Here is an 18,431-nt window from a genome sequence, read left to right on the forward strand (position 1 = left end):
AGAAATTTTTAAGTGATGAATGAAGAATTCATTTCCGGCTGATGAAACTCTCTTCTAATAAAGAAATTTTTTAACACTACACATTGACAAGATTCCTCCTCGAAAGGTATAGTGTATTTTCTAAAAACTTTATCGAACTATACATAAATAGCCTCCAAATATGAAATAGGCACCAGTTGTATTCAGCCATTAATAATTTAGCAAACTAGTTAAAAAAAAACGGCCAGTATGATGCATGAAGTTTTCTTACACTTCTACCTGATCCGACATCAATATGCTATGCATCACAAATTCATAATCACACTGAACCACATTGTTCTATTTTTCATGCCAAAAAGAATCAACCAGTTGAACTACCAGAAGGCGGCTGTTGCTGAGAAAGGAAAGGAACTTCCACCACTGTTCCACTGATGTTGTCTCCCACAACTACAGTATCTCCTTCTGAAGCAGCTTGCCTCTTAATGTAGCCTAATCCGTAGTGTTCAGATTGCTTTCTTCCTGATGCATAGCTGGTCAACTTTCCAACCTGCATGATTCACAGAAAACATCAACTTCTTCCAACCCGTTGAAGATAAAATCAGGATTACAGAATGCAACTCAATATCAGGTGCATAGGGAACTAGTATTACCTAAGAGTTACCAATATCTCTGAGGTGATAGGGGCCAAATAAAATGCAACAATTCATTAAAAATAATGCAATCATGAATAAAAAAATGAAATAAATAACCTTTTTGCCATCAACTGTAATAATGCTGCCAGGTTCAGCAGCAGCAGAAAGATGCAATCCCCATAACCGCTGCTTGATTCCATCATAAGTTATCAGCCTAGCTATAGTTTCCTGTCCTTTGTAACAACCTAAGATCAAAAACAGACCTAAGCATCCAACAAGTATCAACGTTATATGCAGATCAGTAGCTGCAAAATAACAGTCAACACACCCTTATTTAGAGAAATCGAGTTCCATAGACAGGCTTCTAAGACATTGAATTCCTTAGTAAGCTCCATTCCTGGAGCAGGCCTTCCTGAGAAGTCAAGTCATGATCAAAAGATAATGCAAAAGTATGTATATATTAATTATATATAAAGTCCATATAATCTAAAGTCAAGTCAGTGATACTCTCAATACCTTGAATTATCCGTAATTTATTCCATGCATTAGAACCCATTGGAATAGCCCCTTGAGCAAGAATAGCATTCCAGACAGATGGAGCAGCTGCTGGAGACATCAAGAATGAAAAACCACCTTCAGAAAGGATATTTCCAACCCCTATAGTTAAAGGCTGCTTATCAACCTACAAATTTCAAAGACATTTCAGAGAATTCCTTTACATGAATATTAATAGATTATGTAGGTTTTTAAGCTTTTCAAGTTTTCAACCATAGGAAAACATTATAACAGATATTAATTATGTAATGCTGTTGAAACTTTATATGGGAAGAATAAGTTTAAATCATTTTAAGAAGTTATGAAGAAGTTAAACATGCAAAATTTGAACAACTAATAATTGGTACACATCACACTAGATTATCAGTATGGTCACGCTCACATTAAAATGTTGATGTGTGCCATATGGTTTTCCCACAAGTTCACCAAGTTTCAAGTTCTCCATGACCTGTTCATTTCATTATTTTGAAAATTACCAACTTAGTCATTCAAAACACTAAGGTTGTTTGTACCTTTGTGAATTGGATGTTTGGTGGGAAGGAAAGGCTTATAGTGTGAATTTTACACTACAAGTACAAGCCCTCCATTCCTCTCCAACCTTCCAACTTGCAAACAACCTAAAGGTGTAAAAGAAAAATACTGTTTCTTGCTTTTTATCTAATAAGTAAGATGTTTCTTACCTGGTCACTTTTAGGTCCCAACAAAACAAATAAGCTTGTTTGCTCAGTAATGTCTTGAATCTCTACCTTATCAGCAAAAAATATGTACCTTGAAATCATTATATGGAAAGATTTAATTCGTGCAGCTTCCATAGTCTGATGATATTCCTCAAGAAAAAAGCTTTTCCTTTTCTCTTATCCTCCCCACCCCCCAACTCTCTTAACCCAAAAAAAAAAAAAGGGTTTAAGCTCTTTGTGAGAATGCTATCATTAAATGATGTTACCTACTTATTCAGCATTTCCGTAATGGTCCTACAGGTCTCAGGTGAAACCACTAATGTGATTGCATTTTTCTGTCAAAGCAATAGGAGAAAGTCATCAGCTACTTCAAAACTTAGATATCACTACATTGTAGAAAAGAGAACAACCACTAACAAAGTCAGAGAAAACAAGCAAGAAATGAAGTTTACCATGATCCATGCATGTGCAATATCTATTGTTCGAGCTGTTGGGGTCACAAAGGCAGTGTCACATCCCTATGGATTTCAGTTAGAAATCCCATTACTTAAGCCTGTATTATAATATGAAATATAAAAATAAATTGAAGAGAACTTCCAAAGAACGCCTTAGTTCAATGAAACAATGCTACTTTCTTCCAGTACGTACTTGCCCCGGCTGCAGACATTCAAAGTTTGCAGTAGTCTGATTGTGAAGGAACTGGGTACGATCTTCTCCACTGACTTCATTTCAGATTTGACAAAATATATGCATAGAAAATTAATAAAACATTAAACATTTCAAGGGTTTACTTCCCCAATAGGTTTAAGTTGTGTTGTGAATGCTTAGTTTTATACCACATTTCACTTGATCTACAAGTAACTAATAAGTACCACATTACACACTAATCATGAACAGAAAATAGCAAAAGAAAAATAGTCATGCAAAAATATTTTGCCCCTTTTTTTTGTCGTTAGTGTCTCTTTATGCATGTTTCTGCCAATTTTACTTTATCTAACCTAATATGGCTAGGAAATTTTGTTAACAATGATAGAGAAAGCAAGTATACCTCTAATCCGCCCAAAATGTGAAAGATCAACAACCTACACAATTAGACGCCACAAAGAATCAAATTAAGTAAACAACTAAATCCCACATATTATCTAGCACAATTGTAATGAACCTAGCTAAAATGGTACATTCATCGAACTATTAGACTTCAAAAATTGTATTAGCTTTAACATTTTGTTAGACACATCCAAAGCAATGAGTATTTAGTTATGGTAATCCACGAAGACTGAAGCATCTCTACTTCTCTAGAATCACGGATTAATCAGCTCAAGGAACTAAAACAAACCGTCAACTAAAAAGCAGCAAGTTACAGGCACAAATAATCAAATAAAACAACAAAATTACCGCAACTCCGTTCTCCGAGCCATCGAGCGCTTCATCATCATTATAAAATGTTTCAACGATCCCTTCCTCAGAAACCCTAGCACCTGCAGTTTTAACAGTGTCCTGCAAAAGAATCAAGAAAATAATAACACAACTAAAGAAAAGAAAGCTTTAAAAAATAAGAACAATTAAAAATAGTAAAAAGAGAGAAGCTGAGAGCAGACCAGGAAGTCATGGTCGATTGGCGGAGGGGAGAGGTCGAAAGAATTTGCCGAAATGGACCATGAATTTAGCTTACTCTTTTGATGATGATGATGATGATGTGGCGACCAAAACGCAGCGTTTCGGGGAACACGATATCTTGAGAGCAGTGAGAGATGAGATGCTACTAACATGGTGGTAGTAGTAGTAGTTGCCATTTCGCAATTCACACGCACACTTGCTTTGGATTAGAACGCAAAATCTATAGGAATTTCAAAGCAGGTGTATTGTGCATATTGAAATTTGAAAATAATAAATAATAAAAAATAAAGTGTGTGGTGGTGGTCTGGTGGAGTTGGAAGCCCAACATAGGGTTCAAATGGACCTTGGTACTGGTGTGTCCAAAACCCAATCCTTTTAATATTACTGATATTAGCATCCATTTTAAGCCCAATAATATTGAATCTCCGTATATAATGAGCTCATATTGGACTCCACATGGGCTATCACAATCCTCCATCTAGGTTGCCCTGTGTATGTAAACACCTCATCTTGCTTTGTTTGTTTTTATTTTTCGTATTTGGTGGTAATGGCATATATGTGGTGTCTTGCGTTGTTTTCAAATTTTCATAGAGACCAACTTGATGTGAGATCTTAGACGTTGAACAAAGCTTGTGTGAATATCTAGTTATCTTCTAATATATATTGGCCGTATTCCTTTTGAAAAAATCTCAATTATGCAAGAATTGATCCAAATATCACATTGATCAGTAATTTTTAATGTTGACATTAGTATTAGCATAATTAAATATCAAAATATATCTGTCCAACTCCACGCTCAATCCTGGTGCATTTCATACTTAGTATATTTCATAATGAACTTCATGTTTGTAACCAACATATTATGGGGATATAAAAAATATTATTTATACACCAACATCAGTCACTAAAATCAGTTAGTAATGTATTTGTATATAAATATATGTGTGATATTTCAACATATATTTTATACGATAGTTTACATTGATGGCTGATTTTAATGTATACACGTAGTATAATTGGATAGATTATAGATATATTATGTATGAAAATTTTTTCCCCATAATCTTTTGTGCCCACTGTTATGCCATTCATTCACATTCTTCATGTTTTAAAATTTTGCCTGATTTGTTTGCCATTGTAGACGTATAAACGGAGCAGTATAAGGGAATCTCGTTTGCAACTGGTGTGTTCATAATTGAATTTGATATTTTGTCAGCTATGTTAAACTGCAATAGTGACTATCTGCTGGTCATGATTTAGAGCAATGATGAAAGAAAGCCAAGGCCAATAATCTAGCTTGTTCACTGGTGAAAGTGGTGCTCGGAAAACCAAGACAACAAAATTTATTAGAACAATATAATAGAACATGTTCTTGAAGTAAGATGTTTGTTGAAATGGTGAGTTCAGGGGAGATGAAGGGAAGAACTTCACGAAACTTGAAAACAGAGGAGAGTGTATTTTCTGTCACAATTCTGTCATTCTTGAATTTATCAATTCTGTCATTCTTGAATTTATTTTCTGTTTGCACACCAAAAAACCAATTCAATTCACTTTTCTTAGCTAATAAATAGCAACAACTTGATGAGCTGCATAACTAACTATCTAGTCAGCATTCTAACAAACTTATTTCCTAATTACTCACTAACAGAATCTGCCTATATCCACAACTCCTAACTAACTAGCTTGCTAACCACTACACATGACTCATTAGCTCACGTAACACCCCCTCTCAAACCAGAATCGGTGACATTCACCAGTCTGAGTTTGCTACAACATTTTTGAAACATGTTAGGAGCTAATACTTTGGTTAATATGTCAGCTGTTTGGTTAATTGTGGTAATAGGCAACAACTTGATTACTTGTTCTTGCCATTTATCTCTTACAACATGACAATCCATCTCTATATGTTTGGTTCTCTCGTGGAAGACGGGGTTTGCCGCAATATGCAAGGCTGATTGGCTGTCACAATACATAGCAATTGGCTTCTGTAGTTTCACTTGCAAATCCTCTAAGATGTAAGTAATCCATTGTGCCTCCCTAGTAGCCATAGCAAGGGCTCTGTATTCTGCTTCACATGATGATACGGCTACTGTACTTTGTTTTTTACTTTTCCAGGACACAATAGAAGTACCTATGAAGAAGCAATGACCAGATATTGATCTTCTTGTGTCCGAACAGGTGCCCCAATCGCTGTCTGAAAAACCGGTTGGCTCCAAATCTGTCTGAGATGAAAAGAACAGTCCCAATGCTGGCTCATTCTTGAGATATCTAAGTACCCTTATAGCTACCTCAAAGTGTTTGTCAGTAGCACACTCCAAAAATTGACTCAATCTTCCAACCGCATAACATATATCTGGCCTTGTATTGGTTAGATAGAGTAATCTTCCAATTAACCTTCTATATTCAGATGTTGAGCTAAGCGGAGTTCCAGTATTCTTTGTCAACTTGCTGGTGTAGTCCATTGGAGTTGAGATTGCCTTGGCTTTCATTAACTCGTAGTCTTGGAGTAGATCGATGCAATACTTTCTTTGACATATTGCAATTCCCCCTTTGCTTCGAACTACCTCCAATCCCAAAAAAAATTGCAAGTCCCCAATGTCCTTGATCTTGAAGAGATCATGTAGATGTTGCTTGATGAATCGTATTTCACACATATCATCTCCAGCCAGTATTAAATCATCGACATACACCAGAATGGCTGTGAATTTGCCCTTGTTTGATTTTGTGAAAAAGCTATAGTCATGTCGTGATTGAGAATATCCAGTTTGAAGTAGTGTGGTGCACAATTTTGTGTTCCATTGTCTGCTGGCTTGTTTCAAGTCGTAAAGAGAACGGTTCAATTTGCAAACCAAATCTGGTGAGGATAGTTGGAGACCTTGGGGAGGGCGCATATATACTTCTTCAGCTAAATCACCATGCAAAAAAGCTGTGTTGACATCCAATTGGTGGACAAACCAGCCTCTCACTGCAGCAATGGACATGAGGATTCGAAAGGTATTCATTTTCACCACAGGACTATATGTTTCAAAATAATCCACCCCTGCTGTTTGGGTGAACCCTTGAGCAACCAGCCTGGCCTTGTGGCGATCAATTGAACCATCAGGCTTTAGTTTCAAACGGAATACCCATTTACACCCGACAGCCTTCTTTCTATCAGGAAGCTTGGTAAGTGTCCAAGTTCTATTTTCCCTTAGAGCAGTTAATTCAGCATTGATAGCCTCCTGCCAACTAGGATCACAAACGGCCTCGGCATAGCATTTTGGCTCTTTGTGTTTGAGTTGAGAAGTATGTGTGGTGGATAGAATTGAAGATGCATTAATTGGGAGGAGGGGTGAAGGTGACTCTGACTCAAAAATAAAATTGTGGACTGATCAAAGAAATTTGTTGTTTGCTCATGTAACATGTTTTCAAAATTTTTCAAGAAAAATTGATGAGAATCATGTGAATTAAGAGTTGAATTCGAGGAACAATTGGTGTATGACACAACTGGCATGCAATGATAATCCTCTAGATATGCAGGGGGCTTTCTATTTCTTGTGGACTTTCTAATCTCCTGAGGTGAATTAGATGCCATGCTAAGATGTGGTGAATCATTGGACTGTGAAGATGCAGGCATGGTGTTAGGTATAATATTCTCATGTTGATGTTCATCTAAATGATTGACTGATGGTGATGCATGGGAATTAATGCTACTATGAAATTCAGAAAATGGATCATCAAATGCTAGATTGTTTAATGTAGTAATAGGTGCAGGATCAATAGCAATGTTATTGTCAACTAAATTTTGCAATGAAAAAGGGAATACATGTTCATAAAATGATACATTCCTTGATATTAAAATATTTCTACTTTTCAAGTCATATAGAACGTGCCCTTTGACACCTTTTTTGACACCCAAATACACACATTTAATAGCCCTCGGATCTAATTTTGATCTATGAGCTGAATTTGTTGAAGCAAATCCTAGACATCCAAAGACTTTGAGGTAAGATATATCAGGCTGTTTTTCTTTCAAAATTTTATAAGGAGAATGATTTTGCAATAGCACACTAGGAATTCTATTAATTATGTGAACTGATTGTGCTACTGCAAAATTTCAAAATTTCTTTGGCATGTTAGAAATGGAACATCAAAGCTCTTGTGACTTCCAAAATGTGTTGATGCTTCTTTTCTACAATGCCATTTTATTGGGGAGTTTCAACACATGAAGTTTGATGAATGATTCCTTTGGATGCATAAAAATTGTTCAGTTTGAATTCATTTCCATTATCAGTTCGGATCTTCTTAATTGTTACTCTGAATTGAGTTTCAATCATTTTAACAAAATTCTTGACTAATTCACTAGCTTCACTCTTTAATTTCATAAAATACAACCAAGTGAATCTACTTTTATCATCCACAATAGTCAAGAAATATTTGAAACCCGAAACAGAAATAGTATTGAGAGGACCCCAAATGTCAATGTGTACAATGTCAAAGTTGTTCATGCTCTTAGTGATCCTTGACATAAAAGGCAACCGTTTTTGTTTTGCATAATGACAAGAATCACAAGGCTTACTACAAATTGAAAACTTTAAATCTTTGTATTCCTTTTTCATAACAACAATTCTATCATTAGGTAAATGTCCTAATCTAAGATGCCATAGTTCAGAGTGCCTTAAGTGTGTGGACTGTGCTGACAGTGTGGATGCAAGTGATGCAGATGCAACTTGTGATGTAGCTTGAATGGGTGTGAGGTTCTCAAAAGCATAGAGCCCTCTCCTTTGTTCAGCTACACCAATTGTTCTCTTGGTAGTTTTGTCCTGGATTTCACATTCATTTTCATCAAAAATCAATTTGCATTTCAAATCGGCTGTCAATTTTGAGACAGAGATCAAATTGAATTTAAAATTTGAAATATAAAAGATATGTAGCAAAGAAAATTGATCAGAAAACACAACTGTTCCTGCAGTATTGACTAATGTATTTGTGCCATCAGGCATGCTAACTAGTACGGGTTCAATTTGGTACAGGTTTTGAAATGAATTTTTGGCATATGACACGTGATTGGTTGCTCCTGAGTTAATGACCCAGGATTTAGGACTGAATGTAGAAAGTGACAAGTTGATTTATGCTATGCTTTGGGTGTGCATCTTGTTGGTTCAGAAGAGCAAGCAAAGCCTCCTTTTGTTCTAAGGTGAAATATGGCTCAGATTTGCCAAGTTTTTCCTTCTGAGATTGATTGCTTACTTCATTATCATCTTCAGCAACCATGTTGTTGATCATGGCTCCATTGTTCTTGAAATGAGGGGGGAAGCCATGCTTTTTGTAGCATGTGTCTGCCAAGTGACCATGCTTGCCACAATGAGAACATTGTTTGGAACCTCTTCCATTCTTTGCATTGTTGCCATAGCCTTTTCCCCCTCTACCTCTGCCTCTTCCTCTTGTGTTTGTGCTACTATTTTCATTTCTTGAATTGATTAACAATGCCTTTTCTTCCATTACTTCATTCAGGTTCAGCTGCCGCTCTTGTTGCAATAAGGATGCAAAGGCTACATTCACCGTAGGTAACGGCTCCATCAGCATGATCTGGGATCTCACAGTTGAAAATTGTTCGTTAAGACCTCTCAAAAGCCTAACTGTTCTAGATTCTTCCTTGTAACCTCTCATTATGTTCACCTCACAATTGCACTTCTCCACACATCTTGAACAGTTTGGAATTGGACGTAAATTTTCCAATTCCTCCCAAATCGATTTCAGCTTAGTATAGTAAGCAGTTACTGATGCATCTCCTTGCTTGGTTGCAAATAATTCTTCCTCCAATTCTGCTATTCTATACACGTCACCATGACTGTACCTATGCTTCAATTCTTTCCATAATTCTTCGGCTGAGTTAATCCACATGACGCTTTGAGCAATTTCAGGGCTTAGAGAGTGATTGATCCAAGAAGCAATGTATGTGTTGCAACGATCCCATGCTTCAAACAATGCATCATCCTCTGATGGTCTTTGAATCGATCCATCCACAAATTTCAGCTTGTTCTTGGACTTCAATGCTCTCCACATGTCTCTTTCCCACTGTTGAGAATTACTCCCTACCAATTTAACAGCAACTATGGCTGATCCTGGATTTTCTCCAGGATGTAAGAAATAAGGACTCACCGGATCCAATGCTGGATTTGATTGACCTTTGTTCGTGCTTGATTGGTTCATCATGTTGATCTGATTCACCAACGCAGCAAGTGCATGAATGTCTACTGAAGGAACCGATGCAATACCTTCACGTTCCATCGCCTCTTGTTCGCAAATCCTAATTTCAGAATCAAATCAATGAATCTTGTTGATGCAGATTTAGAACTTCTTCCCTCAATCTCGCTGATCGGAAATGTTTGCCAGTGCCGGATTGATGCACGACAACGCAAATCTCATCAGTCTCTATCGATTGAGTTTAAGGGAAGAGGAGAATAATTAGATGAGAAAAGTGAGAGAAAATTGATTTTGTAAGAAGAAGACAAAGAATGAAGAAATGTGCTGCAGACTTCTTTCGAAGTTTCTCAACCTTTTATCATCATTCCCCTTCCACGCTCACCGCACCATGTTGAAATGGTGAGTTCAGGGGAGATGAAGGGAAGAACTTCACGAAGTTTGAAAACAGAGGAGAGTATATTTTCTGTCACAACTCTGTCACTCTTGAATTCATTTTCTGTTTGCACACCAAAAAACCAATTCAATTCACCTTTCTTAGCTAATAAATAGCAGCAACTTAATGAGCTGCATAACTAACTATCTAGTCAGCATTCTAACAAACTTATTTCCTAATTACTCACTAACAGAATCTGCCTATATCCACAACTCCTAACTAACTAGCTTGCTAACCACTACACATGACTCATTAGCTCACGTAACAATGTTCTTGAATTGAATAAATTGTTAGTTCTCCAATTTTTATATATGCATGCAATTTCAGCTGGATTGAATTGAATTTACTTTTACAGGCATTTGACAATTAAAGACTACTCACAATGAATTTTTGTTATCCTTGACAGTTATAGGAGTATTCATGGGTTAGGTAGATTTAATTAAATCCGGACCAATTTCAAAAGGATAACAGGTCTATTTTAATTCGATTTAAAAGTGACTAAAAATAAATTAGGTTAAACCAATTTGTCTTGATATAAAATTAGTATATACAAATTTATAAATTTTAAATATTACAGTAATAAAAATTTATTTATAAAAATTAAATTTAATAAATGGTATATTATATTTATATTAAAATAAATTATTCTAAAATAAAAATAATATTGTATAATACAAAAAATATTAATTAAAATATAAAAATATAATATGATACTACTAATTTCACTCTAAAATATATAATTTTTATTATAAAAAATCAATTTCAAAATTAAATGTGGTGATACAAAACATAACTGAAATCTGATTCAAAAATAAAATCGAACAAAAATAAAATAATCAAACCCAATAAAATATACTTTCAATCCACACTAAATTGGTGTTTGCGATAAATTATCTTCTATGATGAGACAGTTCCTTTGGAAGGGTCAAGTTGATGGTAGAGGTCTTTCTCTTGTTAATTGGAGGACCGTGATCATTCCAAAAAAATTTGGTGGCCTGGGTGTTAGAGACCCTGCTTGTGTTAATATATCTTTACTTGGTAAATTGGTGTGGCAACTTTTTCATTGTCAGGACAAGCCTTGGGTTGCTCTATTGAGGGCAAAGTATCTGAGGAATGAGGGAGTTTTAGATGGCCCTGTCCCTTGCAATGCTTCTCATGTTTGGAAGAGTATCTCAAAGGCTTTTGGTGCTCTTAAGGATGCCTTCTCTTGGTGCGTTGGGTCACTTGATCAATCTTTTTGGTTTGACAATTGGAGTATTGAGGGCTCAATTGCTCAAGATGTCCCTTTTGTACATATATCTGACTCTGATTTAACTATTAGAGACGTTTGGAAAGATGGTCAATGGAATCTCCATGATATTTTCTCTATCATTCCAGAAGATGTCAAACAGCATTTGAATGCTTATAATCCGGATTTGAATGCTGGAGAGAGTTCGGGTTGGTCGTGGGGTGTGGCATCTTCTAGACTCTACTCAGCTAGGAGTGGGTACAGTTGGCTAGCCAAAAGAAAGTTTGACTGGAATGAGCATGATAATTGGTTGTGGGTATGGCGTCTGCATATTCCTGAGAAGTATAAGTTCTTGATTTGGCTCAGTCTTCATAATGTTATTCCTACGGCAGAGTTTCGTTTGGGTCATGGTTTAGCTTTATCTAGCACCTGTCATCGGTGTCAGAATGGTTCTGAATCCATTCTTCATTGTCTTCGGGAGTGCCCTAGTGCCAAGGAGGTCTGGACCCTTTTAGGCCTGTATTCAGATAACTCGAATTTACATGATTGGCTCTACAGAGGTGCAAGGAGTGGAGATGTTTTTCTTTTCTTTTCGACCATCTGGTGGATTTGGAGAAGCAGGAATCATGACTTATTTAATATAGATGATTCATGGAGTGCTAGTAAAGTGGTGAGTTTGATTCGTAGTTCAGTAAGGGAGTTTCACACTATTTTTGCTATGCATCAATCTCTGTCTCCTCCTTCACTTTGTTTGCATTGGGTTCCACCTCCAGTTCATTCTGTTAAATTGAATTGTGATGCTAGTTGGTTTGCTCCTTCTGGCTATGCTGGTTTTGGTTGTATTATTCGCAATCCTGATGGATGTTGGTTGAAAGGTTGCACTGGAAAAGTCGAAGTGTGCAGTGTTCTTTTTGCTGAATTGTATGCAATTTGGAGAGGTTTACTTCTTGCTTGGGAGAGTGGATTTCGTGAGATTATTTGTGAAACAGACTGTTTAGAAGCTCTTTTTTTGGTAAACCAAAGAATGCTTAGTAAGGATATTCCGGAATGGGATTTGGCAAAGCATATTCAGAAGGTTATGAATTGGAATTGGAGAGTCTCTATTATTTTAATTCAGAGGACTGCAAATAGTGTTGCAGATTGTATGGCTAAAGCAGCTGCTTCTGTCGCGGACATTCACTCGAATTGGAGCCAACCATGGAGTGAGCTTCAACATCTAATAGATTTAGATATGACCCTAGCCAATTAATTTGGTTTTGTCTCTTTTTTTTTTCTTTCTTTTCTACTTAGTCACTAAAAAAAAATCCACACTAAATTTTGAGTCGATGACAGATCTTAATAATCCCTAATTTTCAATTCCGTGTTATGTTCTCTTTTCCCTTGAATTCCACTGTTTTCTTTTTAATAGTGTTTTTTAGTCTTTTCACATTATTGCAATCTAGATCTTATTTAAATAAAATAAGAGAAAATTTAAGAAACTAATATTTTTATTAAAATTTAATCGGTACTTAACTAACAAAAAAATGAATAATCCTATATTATTAAATATAATCTCATATCATTAAAAATGTTAATAATAACTCATTAATAATTACAAATTATTAAATTTATTGACCTCTTAACATTCATCATCAAATAAATATTAAATAATCACTCAGGTATTTAAATATTGAAAATATTTTCAACCTTTCGATTCAATATTACAAAAAAGCACTAAGGTAAAATACACTACATCTCCAAATTATTTATCTAAATCTTAATATTAGAATAATTATTTACACATCTAATAAAATGAACATCTAATATATTTATTATTCACATTATTTAGTATTTTCATTGTATGCCTATACTTTTTCATATGAAATTAAGACCACGTTTTGGCAATTAAAACACTGGTACAATAAGTCAATAACCCAAACACTCGTACAATAACCCATATTATTAATTAAAGGTGGATACTCCCATGAAGATATTATAATTGTCTTCATGTGATGATTTTTCTTTTTGACCTTTAGATGATGGAGTGTAGGGTTAGATTTTGATATGTTATAAAAGTGTTGTTTTTATTTGAAGTGTGGCCAAATTAATAAATTACACTTTTATACAAAGCATCTTCATAAAAAGATGTTTTTTGCATCTTCATTTGAGTAGCTCCCTTAATTAAATTGCATGCAATCTTTGCTTCCATCACGGGGTTCATACCAAATCAAAGATATCATAAAAAATAAAATAAAATAACACGTAGGTCATACTCATACATACAATACGAATTAAATATCAGAGGGGATAAGATTTGTTGTCTCCTCAATCTTCGATATGAAAAGCTTCTGAAATTCAGAGTCAACATTAAGAGCCACTTCTTGAATTATAGGGGACATAGCTCCCCACACCGATGCCTTTCCAGCCAACTCTTCAAACAAAGGACTGCAAACAAATAAAAGAGTATTATTGTAATATAACCAAATATTAATAAGAAAAATGTGTGGTATGGTTTCAGTATAAAAAAAAAATTATCTTTCTCAATTATGTTTGGCTCAAACTTACTTTTCAGTGGTTACAACAGAGTAAGTCTCCATTCCTTGATCACCAGCAATTTGAGCTGCCACAAAGAACTGTGGCACAAGAAGTAATTGACCAGCCTCAACCTGAGTATCCAACACACTTTGTCCATTCAAACCCACAATTTCAATTTTGCCACCTCCTCTGGCAATGTAAATTAACTGAGCCACAGGGCTAATTGAGTGTGATGGAGTCTTAATAGCATTAGGTTCCAATTTCACTATAATCACACTCAACCCAACTTCCCCAATAAAAGGGAACTCTTTGCTTGTTACTGTTGTGACTGAGCCACCTTTATTGACACTATAATCAGGTTTTGAGGCATCTATATTATGGACCATCTTTTTGGTGAGGTCTACATGGGGATGAGGCATGTCCTGAGCCTTTTCTTTTTGTAATTTAATTATGACAGCACCAGTTTGGCTTGTTGTGAGTATTTTTGTCTCATCTTTGTTGAGATTATAGGATTTGCTTGTGAGATCAGAAGAGAAGCCTCCTAAAATTCCTCCAAAGCCAGATAGGAAGAAGTAGTTGATTTGACCAGGGAAAATAGCCTTTGAGGTTTCACCAAGATAAGCAATGATAACATCTGAATCTCCATTGTTGAACCACCATGAGACAGATCCTATAGGCACTGGTATTATGTCACCTTGCTTAAGCTTTACAACCACTTCTTTTTTAGTGTTGGCGAGTACTATTCCTGCTACACCATTGTTCCCTACATATATATATGTGCCATACTTACAATTCAAGAAATAATAACTTCAACATGTAATTTGAGTTTGAGTTAATTAACTTGAGGGAAAAAAAAATACACACAAATATATTTTAGAAAAAAAAATGCTAAAATTTGTTGAATTCTCTTTATATATATAATAGACATAGATTTTAAGAGAAAAATATATTTTAAAATAACAAAAATCGTAAAGTAATTAAATAAAAAATTAAATATTATTAAATTTATATTTTTTATCGTATATGTAAGTTTTATAATTTTGATTAAAAATAGTTAATTTATATTTTCTCACTTTACCATTGTCTTGAATTTAGAGAAACTTCATCCTAAATTTACTACTTAAATAATCATATATACATAAGGGTATGCAAAAAATGAATAAGTAACTTATTTAGAGCTACACAAGGATCGGATTGGATATAGTCTTTAATTCTATTTTATTCGCACTACATTTACGAATTGGATCGAATACGATATCCACATTTTTTTAGGTAAGATCCAATTCGATCCGCAAGTGTTTTAAAGCCCTGTTTGGCTGTTTTTATTAAAAATATCCAAAAAATCTATTTGTTTACCTGTTTAAGTCTATTTACTTTTAAAATATTATCAATAAAAATTCTCTTGAATAACAAAACAAAGTAATAATAACACAGTATCTAAATTTAATTATTCTAAGTTAAAGACAACATAAAAAATTAAAAACATTATATCATAAACTATACTATTGTATGAGATAAGCCGATATGCAGATCTGCAAATCGGATCTGCGAATATCACTGTCAAATCCGCAATCCGATCCTAACGCAATGCAGATCAGATCTGATTTGATGGCTCTGCAAATCAGATAATATCCACAAAATTCGGATTGGATGTGGATATTTATCGCTGGTATGCGGATATTTATCCAATCTACATACAACCTTAGACTTACTTTTTTTTACTAATATTAAGAGATGTATTTAAATTTAGTTTTTTTTTTATACAAATAAAATGATGGGATGATAATAATGTTAAAAGAAATTAAAAAATTAACTTTTAATGAGTTAATATTAATTGATTTTAGAATTTAAATTTATAATTGAAGACTTATAGTTAAAGATCTATGATTTAGAATTTATAATTTAAAGATAAATAAAAAATTATAAAAAGGTAACTAATGTTAATTGGAAAAAAAAAAGTTGGCTAGCATTACTCTAATGTTAAATTTTATAGAGCACTAAATTTAACTAAAAAGGAAAATAGAAAATATGAGAGTGTAGGTTACCTTGAATGACATAACCAACTTTGGAAACATCTCCATAATGAGGAAGAGCGAAGCCCCAAGGCTTAAGGTGAAGGCGACCACCACCCAAATTGAACTTAGACAACATAGGACTTGACCAAGCGTAGTACCCTCCTCCATCTCCTTCAAACACTATTTCTGCTCTCTTTGGTGTCAATTCCAACTCCATTTCTTTTTCTTTGGGACCAATAATTTCATATCAATCATTGTATCATCTTTTAATATAATTTTTACTCGGATATTAAAAAAGAAAAAAAAGAAAAATTAACTCTTTGCACCTTAATCATTGTATCCTCTTTTAATATAATTTTTACTCGGATATTAAAAAATTTTTTTTTGTAGTTATCAAAATAGAGATTAAATACAAAGACCAAGAAATAATAATAATAAAAAAAAAGCCTCTAGATCTCACATTTGAAAACGTAAAATTAAAGAGAAAAATAATTAAATACACATGTATATGTTGTAAAATAAAACACAAAACAGTTCCATTTTAGAAAACTATCCTTTTAGTTAATAACCCATCAACAAAATAGAAAATGGGTAAGGGTGAAGGGCTTGGATTTCTATTGTAACAAGAAAAATATTTTTAAAAAAATTAATATATACCACAAGTTTCTTTCTATTATTTAAGACAATATAAGATTATAAGAGAAGAGAAACATGTACCTGTACTTGTGCAATGTAATATGGAAGGAAGAAGTGTATAAGCCTAGGTTGTCCCAAATCCTTTCTTCTAATTAAGAAGCCACAAACTCAACAGACATCATTGACATTTATAGAGTTCCGAGTGAAGGGGCAAGCGCATGTATCATGTATGTGAGACTTGACAATATATTTAAACAAAGTGGCATTATTAAAGCTAAATTCTACTCGATTTTCACTAAAATATAATATGTAAGTTATTTTTAAAAATAACTTATATTTTAATTGGTTATTATCTTAATTTATAATTAAATTATTTTATATTTAAATTATTATTTAAAAGGGATAATTTAATAATTTCTTAAAATATCAAAATTTCTCCTCCGTTGATTGAAGCATATTTTCACTTCCCCATCACGTAGTTTCGGTATTTTTAGGTATCGCTATCGTCGTCGTGACAAAAAGCGGTGACGTCGTCACCATCTACTGTCCTCAGTTCTTCTTTCTTTAGTGTATCTGTTAGAATATAATTAGGATCAATTAGTATTATTTAGTATATCTGAATATTTATTATAGGAGATTACGTCTTTATTATTACGAATTTTTTAGTACCTATGAATAGCCTTTATATTGTATCATTTCAGATAACTTGAATAGACAACTTGAATATATTTAATAATACACAAATCGTTTTTCCAGTTTAATCTCTTGTTTCTAACATGGTATCAGAGCCATGGTATCCTCCTTGAGGAGGGTCGGTTATTTTTCTTGCGATGAAATTACCGTAGTTTTTGCATTTTTTTCTATGCCATTCTTCTTTTCTTTTGTCATTCCTTTGATACTTTTTTACCTCACCGACTAGCTTATTTTCTCTGTCTTGTGTTTTTTTCGAGTCGAATAATCAAACACCATTGTCATCTGCTACTTACCTATTCTCATGAATAAATCATATAGTTTTCGTTCTTTTTCAACAGTTTAATCTGCGCTCTCTCGTGGCAGTTCCACCTGTGTTCTCTCGTGGCAGTTTCACCTGCTTTCTCTCGTAGCAGTCCCGTTTGTGTTATCTCGTGAAAATTCTGTCAGTTTTCTAGTAACAGTTCCGTCTGCTGTATTTCCTTATGGCAGCTCCGTCGGCCTTTTTTTCTGACAATTCTGTCTGCACTTCATATAGCGGCAGTTCCGTCTGTGCTTCCTTCAGACAAGCGGCAGTTCCATCTGCGCTTCCTTCAGACAAGCGGCAGTTCCGTCTGCGCTTCATTCAGACAAGCGGCAGTTTCATCTGCGCTTCCTTCCGCCAATTCTGTCTGCACCCGTTTTATCAGTTTATACAATTTTTTTTCTTTATTTCGTTGTTTTAAATAAGTTTCAAATTCAAGTTGTCACTTGAATTTGAGGGGGATGTTAGAATATAATTAGGATCAATTAGTATTATTTAGTATATTTGAATATTTATTATAGGAGATTACGTCTTTATTATTACGATTTTCTTAGTACCTATAAATACCCTTTTATATTGTATCATCCCAGATAACTTGAATATACTCAATAATACACAAATCTTTTCTCCAGTTTAATCTCTTGTTTTTAACAGTATCATCTCTTAAAGACATAGTTAAATTTCTGTAGCTCGTAGCACTTCTTCTCAGTATAGCCAGCACCGATGTCATCACTATCTCCTGCCTTCTCATTCGATAGTTTGGTTATTAATTTTTCAGTAAAAAAATATATCTTTATTTAATTACATGATATAACATATATTCATATGTAAAATATAATATAATAAAATAAATCTATTTAGAGTACTTAAAAGTATTATTAAAGTCTAGAACATACAAATATAATAGTAAAATTTGTATTCTAAATCTTTTTTTATCATATATAATTTATTTAAAAAATAAATAA

General features: G+C 34.0%; 2 protein-coding genes across 2 annotated transcripts; both read right to left on the reverse strand.

Moving 5' to 3' along the window:
- Nucleotides 1–31: 31 nt before the first annotated feature.
- LOC112792130 (putative transferase At1g60990, chloroplastic) lies at nucleotides 32–3,753 on the reverse strand. The gene is made up of 12 exons (XM_025835226.3): nucleotides 3,442–3,753; nucleotides 3,239–3,340; nucleotides 2,892–2,925; nucleotides 2,492–2,565; nucleotides 2,296–2,361; nucleotides 2,114–2,178; nucleotides 1,847–1,934; nucleotides 1,549–1,614; nucleotides 1,128–1,293; nucleotides 940–1,023; nucleotides 729–856; nucleotides 32–526 (listed from the first exon to the last, which is right to left on the reverse strand). The coding sequence occupies exons 1-12, from the start codon at nucleotides 3,634–3,636 to the stop codon at nucleotides 341–343; spliced, it is 1,254 nt and encodes a 417-aa protein (XP_025691011.1). The 5' UTR covers nucleotides 3,637–3,753; the 3' UTR covers nucleotides 32–340.
- A 9,598-nt stretch (nucleotides 3,754–13,351) lies between these two features.
- LOC112792131 (cocosin 1) lies at nucleotides 13,352–16,712 on the reverse strand. The gene is made up of 4 exons (XM_025835230.3): nucleotides 16,554–16,712; nucleotides 15,867–16,061; nucleotides 13,852–14,584; nucleotides 13,352–13,731 (listed from the first exon to the last, which is right to left on the reverse strand). Exons 2-4 carry the CDS (start codon nucleotides 16,051–16,053, stop codon nucleotides 13,578–13,580), a joined length of 1,074 nt encoding a protein of 357 aa, XP_025691015.1. The 5' UTR covers nucleotides 16,054–16,061; nucleotides 16,554–16,712; the 3' UTR covers nucleotides 13,352–13,577.
- Nucleotides 16,713–18,431: the final 1,719 nt, after the last annotated feature.

The sequence above is a fragment of the Arachis hypogaea genome, chromosome 13 (genome assembly GCF_003086295.3).
Source record: "Arachis hypogaea cultivar Tifrunner chromosome 13, arahy.Tifrunner.gnm2.J5K5, whole genome shotgun sequence".
Lineage (NCBI taxonomy): Eukaryota > Viridiplantae > Streptophyta > Magnoliopsida > Fabales > Fabaceae > Arachis > Arachis hypogaea.

Excerpts from the sequence above, each read along its gene's own strand:
- LOC112792130 (XM_025835226.3), bottom strand. The coding sequence starts at position 3,636 with ATGGCAACTACTACTACTACCACCATGTTAGTAGCATCTCATCTCTCA. Across the intron at positions 2,926-3,238 it reads GCTCGGAGAACGGAGTTGCG|GTTGTTGATCTTTCACATTT; the intron begins GTAATTTTGTTG and ends CTAATTGTGTAG. Across the intron at positions 1,935-2,113 it reads ATTACGGAAATGCTGAATAA|GTACATATTTTTTGCTGATA; the intron begins GTAGGTAACATC and ends AATGATTTCAAG.
- LOC112792131 (XM_025835230.3), bottom strand. The coding sequence starts at position 16,053 with ATGGAGTTGGAATTGACACCAAAGAGAGCAGAAATAGTGTTTGAAGGA. Across the intron at positions 14,585-15,866 it reads AGTTGGTTATGTCATTCAAG|GGAACAATGGTGTAGCAGGA; the intron begins GTAACCTACACT and ends ATATATATGTAG. Across the intron at positions 13,732-13,851 it reads TCTGTTGTAACCACTGAAAA|TCCTTTGTTTGAAGAGTTGG; the intron begins GTAAGTTTGAGC and ends ATTTGTTTGCAG.